The sequence below is a fragment of the Molossus molossus genome, unplaced genomic scaffold (assembly GCF_014108415.1).
Source record: "Molossus molossus isolate mMolMol1 unplaced genomic scaffold, mMolMol1.p scaffold_m16_p_12, whole genome shotgun sequence".
NCBI classification, from domain to species: Eukaryota; Metazoa; Chordata; class Mammalia; order Chiroptera; family Molossidae; genus Molossus; species Molossus molossus.
The window spans coordinates 46,993,045-47,010,696 of NW_023425347.1; the positions used below are offsets into that span (position 1 = coordinate 46,993,045).

Consider the following 17,652-nt stretch of genomic DNA (forward strand, 5'->3'; position numbering starts at 1 on the left):
GTTGTGGGTTCAATTCTGGCCAAAGGCACATACCTCAGTTGCAGTTTGTTCCTGGCCCTGGTTGGGGTTGTGCGGGAGGCAACCAGTCAATGTGTCCCTCTCACTTCGATGTTTCTCTCTCTCCCTTTCTCTACCTCCCACTCTATCTGAAAGTAAATGGAAAAATACCCTCGGGTGAGGATTAAAAAATAAAAATAAAATATGATTTTTCTTCAAATATTCCTAATGTATTATAGTTTCTTGTTTTGCAGAAGTAGAAATTAAAACTTACAAAAAAGAGATGCGTTAAATACAATTTTATTTTTGTAATGAACTTGTGGGATTTAAAAGATGATACTTAATGAGCAAACATATACAGCTATTTAAAAAAGGCATCTATGTTTATAAGATAGGTATCTCTAAAATAGAGAAAAATTAAATCTTGCTTTTCTGAATGTCTGATACACTCAACAAACTAAAATACTCTTATGAAGAGCAGCTTTATAATAATTAGTAACATTATTCTACCAAAAACAGTTTAGAACCAAATCTTAGTAATAATCTTCAGGGAAGATAGTAACGCCGATTCCCGGATCATCATCGTTTTCAAGTTCTTTATAATTTTCTTTAGTAACACACTCGCCACGTGTTTTCTCTCGGCTTCTTTTCTTCTTACGAGAACAGGAATGATTCTTCTCGATGATTTTCTCTTTGGGATGTAAGCCAGTAACAGTGTCTCTTTCCAAAGCACGTTGTAGGCAGTTATAAAACCTGTAAAGAAATAAGTACTATTACTATCAGTGTACCCTGAATGACTGAAATGTACCTAGAACTTATCAATTATGTAAATTTGATGTCTCATATTAACCTTGAAATATGAAATGAATCAAAGAAATAATATGCTTCTTGCTTTTATTATTGTTTAATTAGGGAAACTAATGTGTTTTCAGCTCTTTACCAGTCTTGAAAATTGGGTTGGAATCACCTCTTGTCAATTTCCATTCTGCCTCAATTTCTATTCCACTTATAGGTGTCAAATAAAGAAGGTAAAAACAATTTTTTTCTTTAAAAAAGTCATACATGTAATACATGAAGTTACAAATACAGATCCTCTATATATAAACTACCTAGAAATCGCCACTCTCAATATATCTATATTTTTAATTGTTTATAACTTTTAAAAAAATTTGTTTTATTGTTGAGTATTACAGATGTCCCTGTTTCCCCCCCAGTCCCATTCACTCTCAATATTTATTCTTTCCAGTTTACCAGTGTATTCTGAATTAATATATTTACACATGCACACATATACCTACTGTCTTTTACACAATTGGGATATTACATATAAAGTTTTTCAAATTTAATGCTTCTTGAAAACATTTTCTATATCATCAAAATAATGCTTTTTAATGGTAGTATAACATTATGTCATCTACATTGGTCTTAACTTATTTTCATATTTTCCCTAATACAAACAACAATGTGACAAACATTTTTTAAAATAAAGTGATCTGAATTTCTAGCTTTCTTTAGAATAGACACCTAGAAATGTAATTACAGAGTTAAAAGTATAAACATTTTGCCCTGGCCATTTTGGCTCAGTGGTTAGAGTGTTGGCCCTCAGACCAGAGAGTCCGGGGTTTGGTTCCTGCTAAGGGCATGTACCTCGGCTGCAGTTTGTCCCCGGCCCTGGATGGGGTCGTGTGGGTGGCAACCAGTCAATGTGTCTCTCTCGCATGGATGTTTCTCTCTGTCTCTCTCCCTCCGGCTCTATCTGAAGATAAATGCAAAAATGTCCTTGGGTGAGGATAAAAGGAAAAAAAGTATAAACATTTCAAGGTTCTTGGGAAATAGTTTTCCAGAATGGATGTTTAAAATCTATGCTTCTGAGAGCAATGTCCGAGAGACCACTTCACCCATATAGTGAATATCACCATAAAAAACATGCTTTACTTAGGTGACAACCGTACCATTATTTCAGTTTCATGTCTTTGTTGGCAAGTGAAATCGAATGTTTTGCATTAGCTATTTAATTTTTTTCTAAATGTGAATTGTTCTTTTTCTTTACTCATTTTTCTACTGGAATGTCAGTGTTAATTTGTGATACAATGAGCTGTTTTCTCCCTGAAAACTGGGCTACATTCCCTTCCCCGCACACTCACCGCTGACCAGACCCTGCCTGACACGGCCCTCGGCTGGTGCCGGCCGAGCGTGTGGGCGCTGCCTGTGCTCCAGAGCAGCGGTGTCCTGGGAGCGCGGAGTCGGCCAGTTCCGACCTCCGACCCAAGCCTTCATTTATAACAGTGGGTCTTCTCCTGTCCCTAGCAGGGCTGTCAGAGGGTGTGGGTGATGTAAGCACCTAGCACAGAGCCTGACACAGAACAAGTTCTCTATAAAGACTACTTTTATAGATTATAAACTCCATGAGACCAAGGCCCCCAGGGATCCTGTTTTCTGTCACAGTCTGAGCATGCAGTACAATGCTGACACACTTGGTAAAAATATGCCAAATAAGTGATTAAATAACTACTGAGCAAAAAAGGTCGCTTTTTAGAAATTATTCGCTCAGGTCCCAAATGAGAATGATTGGGAGGTTGAAAACTCTTGTTTCTCGCATCTCAACCGAGAGATCTACTGTAGGGACCTCATCATGCTTATATATCCTATTCTAATGGGAAACTATGCCAGGAAATTTTTTCTTTATTGATATGAGAGAGAGGAAGGGAGAGGGAGAGAGAGATAGAAACATCGATGAGAGAGAACACTGACTGGCCGCCTGACAGAAAATAGATTTCTACTTGAACCAATTTTCTTCTTTCTTTAATTTAACGAACAGGCTTAGTTCTACATGCAAAGGCTCTAAAACTCCCCCTAAAAACGCAAGGTATTCACCTGTTCCCAAATACTTCACACAGTTCAATTCATAACATGATTACTACACATCCTCTCCATAATTTAAGAATTTACATACTCACCACTCTGTATCTTGATATTCAGCTCTATGCTTGACATATACAAGGTGCTCACAGATATTTCTTTAATGAATAAATCGGTCTCAGTGAGGGAAGTACAATAAAAGGGAAAACTGTACAGTAAGAGGTACAAGCAAAGGCTCTGAAAAATATTAACTGACATACAATCTTTCAGATCCTCTTCCTCTAATGCTCCCTGTACATCCTCACTCGACTGAAACTGGGCGCTCCCACAAAGACACCACCTGCCCTGCATCCGCTAACGTGGACACTGCTTATCCTTTCCACGTCCCACCTACCAGAGCTGAGATGCGGTCAGAATTCAACGGGCTCACCAAGACTTTGCCAAGACTAAACCGCACCTGGCCTCATGTCATCTACCAAAATTCTGTTCCGTCCCTTATATTTAGGAAAACTTCTACACTTGGTTTGCTCTCTCTCTGGGTCTTACCATCATCTTCCAAACTGCCTGTGTAGAGTGGCTTAATAAAATGACCCAAGAGAATGACTCATTTTATCTAAAATATGAATCCAAGCATGCCACAAAATGGTGTGAAGCACCCTGATAAGAGACTATCCATGACATGCAACTTCGTCTTCTAGCTTTCTCCATCCAACCCTGTACTTTGGACTCAGGTAATCAAGTCTTTTTTTTTTTTTTTTTTTTCCCTAGATTGCATCCTATTCCTAGAAGATCACAGATAAGATTAAATCGTTCTTTTATGATCACAGAGAATTAACGTGTGTGTAAAATACCTTGCCAACCACACACATGCAGAGGTAATTAAAGAGGAACATGGGCCTTACTTTAATCCTCCACTAAAGAACCTAAGAAGTCAAAGCTACATGCTTGCTGTACCACAAAAAAACTGGTAAATGGAACAAAGACCCCTTTGTGCTAAAAGCCAAGAACTAAAACTTCAAATACTTTCTCCTTTTCCTTTTGTAAGGGAACGTCTAAAAAGTCCTTTGGGAAACTACCTTAGACATTAAGTCAGAAAGTTGTTTTCCAAGTGCACGTTCTCCCCTCAGTCTGCGACCCTTGCACGGCTTCCTGCAGACAGCTTTCAGCGTCATCTCAGCTCCCACGGACAAGAGCTTGGGACAGCAAGAGCTTGGGGACAGCAAGCAATGTGTACTCAGGCAACTGCTTCTTTCCTCCCCTCAACAGAAAATCAAATGGCTCTCAGTTTTTCTATCTCTGCAGCCAAGATGATCGTGCCACAGGGCAACTTGTACTCAGTTCTCTTCGTGAGAGAACCTTTTAGTCCAGTGCTGTGAAAACGAATTCTCGTTTGTTAGGTCAGTTACAGGACTTGCAATAAAAAGCTGATATTTCTTTGACTTCTGAAATAGGAAGGAAAAAAATTAATGAAATATAGGCACAATTTCATACCCTTTTAGGCTTCCATTATTCACAAATAACAAGAAGGTTATTTTCTTTTTCTTTCTTTTTTTCATTTTTTGTTCAGATAGAGGAAGAGAGAGAGAGAAACATTGATGTGAAAGGGACACATCGAGTGGCTGCCACCCACATGACCAACCAGGGTCGGGGACAAACTGCAACCGAAGTACGTGCCCTTAGCGGGAACCGAACCTGGGTTCTCTAGACCGCAGGCTGATGCTCTAACCACTTAGCAAAACTGGCCAGGGCCAAAGAAGGTTATTTTATATATTATAATTTAGATTTCAATTAAGCTCTGTGTTTTTATTTAAAACCACTTATGAGATGGCCTGTCTCAGGTGCTAGAAACAGGTAAGAGGCGTGGTCTGCACCCTCGAGGAGCTCGGGTCTAATGGGAGCTGCAGAGCTGTAAGGACACACTCCACATGCCACGAGAAAAAGAGAGAGAAAGTGGGAGCACACTGGGCACTTTGCTCCAAGTGAGATAATGAAAAGCTCTTTGGGAAAAACCCAGTGTCTGGGCTGAAATGCAAGGATGAATGGAAAGCGGGCTGGGTGATGGGAGAGGAATTATGAGAGGAAAAAATGAGGGGAGGATATCCAGGCAAGTATCAGAATATAAAACATGTATTTTCACTTTACATTATTTACCTTTTGACCTTAAATATACATGGAAATGTGCAAGTTATTTACCCACTTTAGTTCCAGTTTTAAAAATAAGACTAGCAACTCAGAGGAGTCCAAGACATCTGTTATCCTTGACACCTTTTCTTCTACCATTTCTAATCTGCTGCCATTTTGGTTGATATTCTGCAGTGTCCATCACTCCTGTTCATCTTGTTACCCCGGGTCCTGTGACTGTTTAGCTGGGCTGTGTAGGTGGAGCCTACTCCTGGGCAGCCCATGTCTAAGCCTCTCACACGTGTTCCAGAATGATCATCCTGAGGCTCGGAAGCCTTAAAAGCAGCACACTGATGGAAAAAAGTCAGTTAACTAAATTTAAACATTTATCAACCACTATTCTTGTACCAGACACAGAAAATAATGAATAAGAAACCGTCCTTATCTTTGGGGAACTCACTATGTGTTAACTGTTAAGTTCCTTCATTGTTTATGATTAATTCTATAAGCACTGGGTTTCTACTATGAGCTAGACACTAGGTAAGGTTTTAGGATAAGATAGAGAATAAGGTATTTTAAGGTGTGTGTGTGTGTGTGTGTGTGTGTGTCTGTGGTGGGGAGGGAGAAGTCAGTTCTACCTACAATGTGAACACATTGTAGTGGAAAATAAAAAGATATATATGTAATTAAATAACTGGAAGTCAACATGATTCATATTTCTGTTTTGCACTGAGGCATAAATTATGATATTGGTAAATGATAATATGAATCCGAACCAAAGCCGTGGTGGGGTTGAGACTAGGCTGGGAAAGATTGAGAAAAGACTGATGGAATATTTTCATTACATATGTCCATAGGTTATTGGATACATGGGCCCATGACTTGGGAAAGATTTGGAAGATCTACTAGTATATGGGAAGTAGCTGAAGCTATGGGCCAGGGACAGGATCCTGGAGAACAATATTTAACTGACAGGCAGAACAGTAAGAGAAATCCAGAAGAAAGCTAAGAAGGAAGCGAAGCAAGAAGGGAAGCAGGGACGGAACAGAAATTCTCATCAACCGGTGTATGAAAAAAAGCTCAATGTCACTAATTATCAGAGAAATGCAAATCAAAACCAAAATGAGTTATCACCTCATACCCATCAAGATGGCCATTATCAAGAACACACACACACACACACACACACACACACACACACGACAACACGTGTTGAATAAGGATGTTGAGAAAAGGGAATCCTTGCTCATTGCTGCTAGGAATGTAAATGGGTACAGTTCCTGTGGAAAACAGTGCGGTAAGTCTTTAAAAAATTAACTGCAGAATTATCCAAAAGAATTGAAAGCAGGGACTCAAACAGGTATTTGTTCATAGCAGTATTATTCCCAATAGCTGAATGGTTCAACAAAATGTGGTATATAAATACAATGGAATATTACTCAGCCTTAAAAAGAAATAGAATTCTGATATATGCTCCAACGTGGATGGACGAACCTTAAAGATATTATGCTGAATGAAATAAGCCAGACACAAAAGGAAAAATATATAATTCCACCTTTATGAGCTACCTAGAATTGTCAAATTCACAGAGAATAAAAATAGAATAGTGATTACTAGGGGCTGGGAGTTTGGGGAATAGGGAATTACTATTTAATGGGTACAGAGTTTAAATCTGGGATGATGAAAAGGTTCTGGAGATAGTGGTGATGGTGGTGGTTACCTAACAATGTGATTGTACTCAATGCCACTGAACTATACACTAAAAAATGCTTAAAATGGTAAATTTTGTTATGTTTAACCACAAAAAAAGTTAAAACTAAATAATAACAACAATAATAATAAAAACAAAACAAAAAGACCCAACTACTGGAAATATTCATTCACTTTTTCTCTCCGATTTGCTTCATTTTTATCAACAATATTATGTCAATATATTCAGTCCCTTTAGTCTATACTTTACTTAATATTTATTTTCTTATTACACAGTTGGTGAAAAGAACACGGCTACTTTCATTGTACTCATAGCCAAATGGTGGTTTCACCTGACCCAAGGGAGTCCTGATCTCTTACAAGCAAAATCAAAGACAGTCTTCCTCTCTTAATTGGTAAGTAGATCTCCACACTTTACATTTTTCACCTAAAAATCATTATGTATAGAATTATCTTACCCTTTCCATGAAGGGGCTTAGAAATTGGTTTTCACAAACAAGACCTTTTTTTCTATTGAAAATATTACGCTTTGACTTTGATTTTTCACATTTGCAGAAAATTTCTTGTTGTGAAATGTTACTAATGTGGAGCCTGACTTTAAAAAATTCTATTATAGCTATTTTAATTGTGAAACACTGGTCCTCTGACAAACCAATTTTAGTACTCAGTGTCTGATTGCAGAACTCATCACCTCCTGTATTTATTTATTTTTTCCCCTTTTCAACATCAGAAGAAATAACTTTTTCTTGGCACTTGGTTGAAAGTACAGCTGTTGCCAAAGGAGCGCCCTAATTTGTACAGCCTCTCTGAATTCACATGTAATCTTCTAATCAGTACCTTAAGACACTTTACTCTTCTTTAATTTTTCACTGATTTTATATGATGAGCCTGGCTCTCTTGATGGCAGCATGCACACTATAATCTCAAAACATATCTTTGAGTCATGGATTTAAAGCATAATTTGATTTTATAGCTGGTGAACGTGGCTCAATTAACTTCACCAGGTGTAGAGTTACTTGATCGTGGGCTATATTTATAATCTTGTTGAAATTCAAGTAAGGAAACAGAAAAACTGATTTGCTACCTCCTATGTTTTCCCAAACAACCTCACTGGAATACTGTGTAACAAGTGTAGTAACTTCTGGAATGGTACCAATTAAGTCCCCACATCAGCAGCTCAAACTCTAGGCTGGCGGAGTGGCTGGGTTACTTGAAATCATCACTTTATTTAGAATGTTTGTTCAAAGCATTTGGGGCCCTCTTGGTAATCTCTTGGCTTTTTTCAAGCAGTTCTGCTAGAAAATTAAGCCCTAATGCCCTAAGACATCCATTCTGTTTAATAAATTAATTCCTCTCTGCTGTATTTAGAATGGTACAAGTTATATACCATTGTTGGGAGAACTGAGAAATAGTTACTTGAATAATTTTGTGAATCCTGTTGTTCAAATGAGGAACCCTTGCTGAGAAAGCCCTGAATGGTGACACTGGTGTCATTAATGGTTTATCCTATATGTGTTACTGAAGAAAGGTTATCCTATCCTGAGAATCCATGACATGACAGGGCCAGGGCTAATCTTTACACATGTGCTATCGAATGTATACTAAAATTGTTCTTAGAGATAACTATTTCCCCCAGTTAGACATAAGAAACATGAAGCCAAGATTGTTGAGTGAGTTGTGGTAGAATGTGGATTTGAACTCACTTCTGACTCAAGGGCCTGGTCCTACCTCTTTCCACCACGGACAGGCAGCCACTGGCACTTCTGGCTTTGGCTGCTTCACAAAACAATTCTAAGTATCAAAGAATTTTAAGCAGGCAAGTTAAGCAATAGTATTCCTCTGCATTTTAGACAGAATTCTGACAGTGACATGGAGAATGGCTAAGCAGACAGACATAGCAGAAGCATTCTACGGTGAGACAAGCTAATACTGCAGTGGTCTTGAATGAGAAAGTGGCAGTAAGGATGGAAAGAGAAGAATGACTTAAGAGTTCCTTGGGCAGAAACTGACTGGTTAGGAGGTGGCCAAAAGGGTGAGGAGGAGGGAAAGAGGAAATATATACGATATCAAGTTGGCCTTCACCACCTGAATAACTCAGAAATGTACATGTTGTTAATGGTAGGTCCGTGGCATTATGTTTATATAAGGAAGACAACATAAGTGACTTCTTCATATCAAAAATTATTCTTAGAAAAAAGATGAAAAAAGAAAGCACTATAAAGAGTTTTATCTACCCTGAGGTGAAATTTTTTTTTTTATCCTCACCTGAGGACATTTTTTGCATTTATCTTCAGATAGAGCGGGAGGGAGTGAGGGAGGAAAAGAGAGAAACATCGATGTGAGAAAAACACATCAAGTGGCTGCCACCCACACGACCCCAACCGGGGCCAGGGACAAACTGCAACTGAGGTACGTGCCCTTAGTGGCAACCGAACCCAGGACTCTCCAGTCCATGGGTTGATGCTCTAACCACTGAGCAAAACTGGCCAGGGCCTGAGGTGAAATTTAAGAACACTAGAAGTATAAGATGTGAACTTGTAGCCATAATCCTTACTACTAGGACAATTCTAGCAAGTCTAGATCTAATCCATATTAAACTCACCAGAGGTGTAAAATATTTATCAGGCTAAAAATTAACCCATCTATTCTCCTCAAAAGAAGATTCTAGGTAGTCTCCAATAGATCACACCAGGGGGCAGTGTGTACCTCTTTGGTGGCTGCCTTCAACTTGATCAGTTCTAGTTCCCTTGGCTATTGGGCTCTCCTACCTCAGTGATTGTTTCTCTCCTTTCTGTCAGTGCTGGCAGTCATGTGTCCTATTCTCCTCCATGGAGCTTGTGCTACACCCACTGCAGTCTGGCTTACTTTCATCTACTATCTTGAACACCTTTTATTATTCATAATAATAAGACTACAAATAGAAAAGCAGTTGGAAGTATAAACTGAAGATGGTGTATATTAATATTTTCAAAGATGAATGTACCTTTCAATTCTCTTCTTGTTTTCCTCCATTTTTTGATTTGCTATCTCTAGTAGGAAGTCGATGTATTCCTCTGTCACCATCAGTTTTCCCTTACGGCTTAATGGAACTTCTAAGCCATGTGTGCTCCGGACAGCCTACAGGGAACAAACAGTTCAGACATGATGACTTCCATGCCAGAGACACTGACAGTAACTAAAGAAAACCTGAGTCAGGGTTGTGTTTAAACAGTTCAATTCAGCATTTAGGTTTGTACTCTGATAGAATTTAGCTAAACACAGTTGGATCAAAGGAGATTAAACAGATTTTCTCATCATATAAAGTCATTTCTAAAGAAAGTCATTCTACACATTGTCTTTCAGAGAAGCAGATAATATCAAAGAATCCAATAACTTTAATAGTTTCAATTTCACTAATGCTTAGAAAGCTTTAATACAGTATTTAAAGAAAATAAATAAATGAAATCTCAACAGAAGCTTCAAGGGAAAATCAAAATGAACTGGATTCCAGAGAGCCTCTTATCACTGCTTGGACAGAGTGTGGCTGTAAGAATAAAACATGCCTGTTCTATCTCCCAAAGTGGCCATTTCCCCAGTGCTTCAGGGCCAATCTCAGTAACCCTGCTGATGAAAAACAACATGATACAAGTAAATCCAAACACTGGATACAGATTAAGAACAACAAAAACTATTATGAGGAATAAAATTAATTCAATGAAACTTTACTGATTATCTGCAATGTAGGCCCTATACAAGGTGTGAAGATACAGATTAATATAACATGGTCCCTTTAAAAGCTGACACTTTAGAACAGGAAATAAGTGAACAAAAAATTATAATCCAAAATAGGTGCGATGACAGGAGAAACACAAACACGACTGTGCACATGCCCTCGAGCACACACACGAACCATTAAGGAAGTGTGGAAGAGGTACAACTAGTTGATGGAGACAGGCCTCAGTTGGGGTCATGTGGGAGGCAACCAATTGATGTACCGCTCTTACACTGATATTTTTCTCTCCCCTCCCCTCCCTCCTTCACACTCTATCTAAAAGTCAATGGGCCCTGGCCGGTTTGGCTCAGAGGTTAGAGCGTCTGCCTGCGGTCCAGAGAGACCCGGGTTCGGTTCCCGCTAAGGGCATGTATCTCGGTTGCAGTTTGTCCCCGGCCCTGGTTGGTCGTGCGGGTGGCAGCCACTCGATGTGTCCCTTTCACATCGATGTTTCCCTCTCTCCCTCTTCCTCTCTCTCCCTCCTCTATCTGTACAAAAAATGGAAAAATGTCCTCGGATGAGGATTAAAAAAAAAAAAAAAAAAGTCAATGGAAAAACATTCTCGGGTGAGGATTAAAAAAAAGTGGAGGAGAACACAGTGTTATAAAATAAGACCTCAAATGTACTTCTGATATCTCTGGACTGTGCCCTATAAGGAAAGAATAAATCACTGAAGGTTTCTGAGCAAGGGAATGGCAAGAAGACCAAAGTTAGCAGAGACTAAAGGTAGGAACAGCTTTTTGCCAAAAGGTACCTTACCAACATAGTCTTTCCTCTCTTTCCCACTGTTATGCCAGAGTTCCTGAAACCAGAATCTATCGCCACTGAATGCTGCAAGAAAAGAAATTTGTTAAATTCTGAGAATCTGCCTAATCAGATAAACTGTTAAATTCTACAAGCTGCAAAAACATAGGTAACCCCAAACCTCTAATTAATTAAAAACTGCTTGATTAAGCAACCACATTAAATTTTGGTAGGAGTTTTAAGGCTTAGAATGAAATCTACACACACACCTATAACTTCAAGAATAATTATGAAGTTTTACCAGGAGCTGTGCATCCCGCAGCTGCTGGCACTGCACGTGAAGAACGAGGGGTTCAAATTTCAAGACGGCATCACCATGTGCTTTTTTCAGAGCCACAATCTAAACAAGTGAAAAATATTAATATCAGACACAAATGTATGATCCTCTTCCTTGGTGATCTATTATACATGACGTCAGTTGTTCCTAGGAATTTTTAGACTCCTTCAGCATCCTTTTCCCAAAATAAGTTTTCACTCTGCTTTCTTGTTTTTTTCCTTCAAAAACTTATTAATCTGCTTATTCTTTTAAAAGACCTAATTTCTAATTTTGTATATACCTCCTGTGTCATTCTTTCCAAACATATATTTAAAAAGTAAACTACTACTATATTTAATTCCATAGCAGATTACTGGAAGGTCTGTTTAAATAGTTCACTGTTAGATGGAGGTTTGAGACACACGTACTATTATGTCTAAGCTAGAATTTATATAAGGCAGTTATTATTTCCGTGTGGCTAATATCCCCGGGCAGCATCCTCCCCCCTTCACACCATTTCATTCTCATGAGACTGTTAGTCATGGCCCTATCTTTCATCACTCCCACTATCATACTATCAGAGATGCCAAGTGCCTAGGTCTAATCAAGGACAGCATTCCATTCTACTGGCAAAAATCACTGCTCTCAGGGGGAGGACAGCTAACTCAAGCAGGATGGTTCAGAGGCCTTCTCTGGGAATGATATACGGATCTTCATAAGAAATCTTTGCCTTCTGGGGTTGCTGGTAGCTAACGTTCCTGCCACAAAGATAATCTGCAGCAGAAGGGAATAAGGGCAAATATGCAGAGAACTAGCACCCAAGAAAGGGGACTGGAGGTTGAATGAGCACCCTGAAGACAACATTTGAGCACCTGAACCAGTAATGTATGTATTTAACAATTCCAAACTTACATGAACTCATTTAAACATTTCAATTTAGGAAACTAAATAATCCAGCACAGAGATAAAGATGTTCAAGAAGCAATCCAGGTAAGTAACATATAATTGATTTACATCAGTATGCTGGTAATAGTCTAATGCCTTACTCTCGCTCACTTCCTCCCCTTTCCTTATAATTTGTACCAGGGTGCAGAGTAATAAAATGGCAGAAATGAAATTCAGTCTTTGGATCCAATACGTGTCCAATGTTCATGAATTCTCTGCTATGTCCAATAGGATGTGATTTGTTGAACAGCCGTAGTAATGCTTGCGTAGATAGTTTTACTTTTATCTCCTACAACTCAAAAAAGCATCATCATAAGTTCTCTTTAGGCTTTATGAATAATCTTCAGTCATTATAATTATGCACATAAGTGACCTTAAATTTTCTATTTTCATCTGTATTTAAAGTGACTGTGAATTAAAAAGTTTATTATTTAAATATACATATAAAAACTTACCAGATCATCTTTTACACAAGGTTTATGTGTAACTAGTAGCCAGTAACAGTTTTGTTTATGAACTTCAAAGCCATTTATACTCTAAAATGAGAAATAACATAATTTAATTTAATCAAATATTTACAAAATATTAAGTACAATGCATAACATGTTGTAGGTTTTCTTAAATTAGTAATCCCAAGTGGTGATTTTTAAACATTATTGAGAACAACTCAATAGCCTTTTAGGTAAAGTTAACCAAAAAAAAAAAAAGAAATCAATTACTTGAAACAGAAGGAAAAGTACCATATGATTTCACTTATATGTGGAACCTAAAGAACAAAATAAACAAACATACATAATTGAAACAGACTTATAGACACAGACAGTGGACTGGTGGTTGTCAGAGGGGAGAGGGGTTGAGAGACTGAGTAAAAGAGGTAACAGGATTAAGAAGTACAAATTGCTAGTTACAAAATATTCACAGGAATGTAAAGTACAGCATAGAGAATATAGTCAATAACACTGTGATAACTATGTATGGTGCCAGATGGGTACTGAAAATATCAGGAGGATCACTTTGTAAAGTATATGATTGTCTCACCACTATGCTATATACCTGAAACCAATACAAAATAATACTGAAAGTAAACTACAATTGAACAATAAATAAATAAAATTTAAATGTATCTATCAAAGTAAAAGAACTTAATAAAATATTTTCTGAAATACAGTCATGTGTCAGGAGAAATGGGATTATTCAAGGGGTTGTATACTAGCAGGCCCTGAGTTGTCCTCCAGCTGTTCTACTTAGCCAGGAATTACTAACACCCCCCCACGCTCCCCCACAAAGAATCTGAATTACTTTTGTGGGAAAGCACTGCTGTTACAATCCCTACCACTTCTTACTGTCACCTGAGCTGTTCACACCCTTCTACTATATCCCTAGTCTCTACATATATTTGTGACCTCTTTATTTAGATGTAGTCCCAAAGGGCAAAGCTAGAACTAAAAGGTCAAAGCTTCAAGATGGCAAATATTTAACGTAAGATTCTTTGTTTATTAACTGGAAAAACTGTTTATTTGCAAAGTTCTATTAGGTACTTTGGATATAAATGGATCCTTCCCTCAAGGATACTGGAAAGAAGGTGCGGAAACCATATGCATTTTTAAATCACTGAACTTCTACAAAGTAACTATTTATACAATGGGTACACAGGACACTTTGCTCTCTGGCCTTGGTAATGGGAAGAGCTGAGCTTATCTAAATAACTGGTTTGTTTTCATTCAATCACCTTAGGGACTTTTTTTTTATCCTCACCAGAGGACATTTTTGCACCTATCTTCAGATAGAGCAGGAGGGAGAGAGAGAGGACGCGCGAGAGAGAAATATCTATGTGACTGCCACATCGAGTGGTTGCCACCCACATGACCCCAACCTGGCCGGGGACAAGCTGCAACCGAGGTACGTGCTCTTAGCAGAAACCAAACCCGGGACTCTCTGGTCCGTGGGCCGACGCTCCAACTGCTGAGCCAAACTGGCCAGGGCCACCTTAAGTGACTTTTGTAACTGATTTTATGCTCTGGCTGCTCTAAAATGTAGAGCCAAATGTATGGCCCACCTGTAGCAAATTTAAATAATCTAGTGGTATGTTTTAGGAATTAACGTCATCACTAACCAGGGGTGGGGAACCTTTTTTCTGCCAAAGGCCATTTGGAATTTTTAACATCATTTGCAGACCATACAAAATTATCAACTTAAAAATTAGCCTGCTATATTTGGTCAGGCAAATTTGGTGATGTGCATCATGTTAGCTGGTATTGATTTTGCAGGTCTTATATGGTCCGTGGGCCGGACATTCCTCACCCCTGGATATTCCCATTAATTTTTCTTCTTGTATTGCCTTTTTCTAAGTTAATCCAAATCCTTCCTGAAATGAGGCAAATTGAAAATAAATATAATACTGATATAAAATAATAGATTCAATGAAAAATCCTAAGGCAGTTCAGAAGAAGCAGTTATTACTTCTAAGTATGTATCTGTAGTGTTCTGGTGGGAGAGGAGAGTTTGAGGAGTCATGTCTTAGATAAGCAGAGATGAGGGAAAACATTTCAGGAAAAATAAACATGAGCAGAGACAAAGGCAGGTAAATATAAGATAAAAAAGAATATTTCACTTCCAGTAAATAGATAATAAAGAGAAGGAGCACAAAATACGGTTGACAGGTATACTAGAGTTGGAGTTTGGATTTTCTGATGTTGAAAAAATGTACAATAAAAGATTTCCCCCTAGATGAGTGACATCGACACAAGGGTTGTGCTTTAGAAAGGTGAATCTATTAACAGCGTGTAACATAGTTTGGTTTACAGCAACTGGTAGTTTAGTAACCTGTTAGGAAACCACTGCAGAAATCCACATAAGGTAAGGCAGTAGAAATGGGGGAAGAGAGACAGCAAGGCCAGCAAGACTGCCAGTGCTCAGAAGGCAATGGAAGCAATATAAAAATGAACAGGCCCTGCTGACCTGGGAGATCAGTGAGAGATCTGAAGAGCTTGAGTGTGCCATCTTTCATGCTCTGAATTCAGAACTAATGCTAAAATTAAAACACAGCTAACATTTGCCCTGGCCAGTGTGACTGGAGCATACATTGGTACACCAAAAGGTAGTGGATTCGATTCCCAGTCAGGGCACATATTCAGGTTTCAGGTTTGATCCCCCCTTCAGGGGAGTGCAGGAGGCATCAGATTGATGTTTCTCTCTCTGTCTCTCCCTTCCCCTTTCTAAAAATCAAATACAATTAAAAAAAAAAATTTAAAACACAGCTAACTTTTACCTCACTCCTTATATGGGCCAGGCACAGCACTAAAATATTTAAAATAAATGATCCCATTTTATCTACACCAGCGATTTATTTTTTTTTCTTTATTAATTTTTAGAGAGAGAGGAAGGGAGAAGGAGAGAGAGATGGAAACAAAGATGAGAGAGAATATCGACTGGCCACATCCTGCATGTCCCCCTCTCAGGATTGGCGCCCTGACTGGGAATGGAATCTGCCGCCTCTTGGTGCCTGAGTCGATACTCACTGAGCCACACCAGCGGGGCTACACAGCGATTTTTTAAACCTTTATCATCGCATGGCACATGTAAACTACTAAAATTCTGTAGCATAGCAAAAAAAAAACCAAAACAAAATTTCGCCGATCTGAAAATAAAAGGTATAATTTTGATACATTCACACTGGACCGTTCTTGTGTTGGCTGTTGTCTCTTTTATTTGACCATCTAAGGGAAAAGGGGTCAGTAAATAGTTAGATACTGCAAGTTTTAGAAATTCTTTTGGCGCGCCAATGTGCCTGCTGCTGCACACTGGTTGAAAGTCATTGCTCTACACAAAATCCCTATGGAGCTGATATTCTTCATCCTCAGTTCATGAAACAGGGAGGCCATGAGCTTAGATAACTTTCCTCAAGTCCCATAGTTAATAATTCCCATAACTGGGTTGCAATCTATGCGGTATCACTCCAAAGCCTGAGGGCTTGACCACTACTATCTCACACTACATACTGCAGTACTGCACATACTTTCTCAGCCTGACGTCAAACTATAGGAGCTGTGACCTGGCCCGTTTGGCTCAGCGGTTAGAGCCTCCGCCTGCGGTCTGGAGAGATCCAGGTTCGTTCCGCTAAGGGCACATACCTCAGTTGCAGTTTGTCCCCGCCCCTGGTTGGGTCGTGGGGGTGGCAGCCACTCGATGTGTCCCTTTCACGTTGATGTCTCTCTCTCTCTCCCTCCCTCCCTCCCTCCCTCCCTCCCACTCTGTCTGAACAAAAAATGGAAAAATGTCCTCGGGTGAGGATTTAAAAAAAAAAAAATCCATAGGAAATGTGGGCCGCTAGGAGGTAGTGAACACCTTAACCCTGACGAAGTTCAGACAGGTAGTTAGGATTGGTAGAGCGCTGGAAGAGAAGCCACAGCTTCACCAGGCTGAAAAATCTTTAAATTCCCTCAGTATTTGGAAAATCAAATTCTTTAGCCTTTGCAACTCGAGACCATTCCCAGGCAGGCAGCTTGGGCATCCTGCTGGGGTTTGTTAGAAATGCAGAATATCGGGCCCCACACTAGACCTACAGAATCAGAACCTGTATCTCTTATTCTTTCAAATTTGTCTTTATTGTTTAAAGTATAACAGATGTCCCTCCTCTTTCCCCTCATTGATCCCCCCCCCACACACACACTTCACCGCACTACTGTCTGTGTTCATGGGTTATGCATATATGCATATAAGTTTTTCGGTTAATCCCCCGTCCCCCCTCATCCCCACCCCGCCTCCCTACTTTAAATAAAAGATCTGGTTAACAGACAATTAAAGTTTTAAGAGCACGGGTCTAGTTCACCCTCTAAATTTCATAAAGAAACCGAGACCACCCACCAGAAGGACAAACACAAACGGGCTGCACTGGGGTGTTGCACTGGGTGGGCACAGGGCTCCTGGTGTTCCCCCCACAAGGAAGGCACTGGGAGGGCACAAAGGAGGCTCACCCCATCCAGGAGGATGATGCGGCCAGAGCAGGAACTGGTGGTAAAAAACTGCTCTCGCCCATTCAGGAGCTGCACAAGCTCAGCCACATCCTCGTCCACACTGCCCTTCCGGCTGAGGTCTGCTTTGCCCAGACACTGCGCCTTCCATCGCGGGAACTCTGCGCTTCGATCCATGCCGAGAGGGACTGGCGTCGGTCCTGGCACGTTAGCTCCCGCCTCCCCTGGGGGCAGCCATC

The 17,652-nt window shown here is 39.5% G+C and overlaps 1 protein-coding gene across 2 annotated transcripts; it reads right to left on the reverse strand.

Moving 5' to 3' along the window:
• Window positions 1-355: 355 nt before the first annotated feature.
• On the reverse strand, window positions 356-17,640 carry TYW3 (tRNA-yW synthesizing protein 3 homolog). Of its 2 annotated transcripts, XM_036256866.1 has the most exons (6): window positions 17,417-17,640; window positions 12,899-12,979; window positions 11,484-11,582; window positions 11,198-11,269; window positions 9,671-9,804; window positions 356-750 (listed from the first exon to the last, which is right to left on the reverse strand). In XM_036256866.1, the coding sequence occupies exons 1-6, from the start codon at window positions 17,588-17,590 to the stop codon at window positions 531-533; spliced, it is 780 nt and encodes a 259-aa protein (XP_036112759.1). In that variant the 5' UTR covers window positions 17,591-17,640; the 3' UTR covers window positions 356-530. The 2 variants fall into 2 exon arrangements, with proteins under 2 accessions (XP_036112759.1, XP_036112760.1); XM_036256867.1 differs by lacking the exon at window positions 11,484-11,582 and having other exon boundaries at window positions 401-750; window positions 17,417-17,638.
• Between the last annotated feature and the right edge of the window lie 12 nt (window positions 17,641-17,652).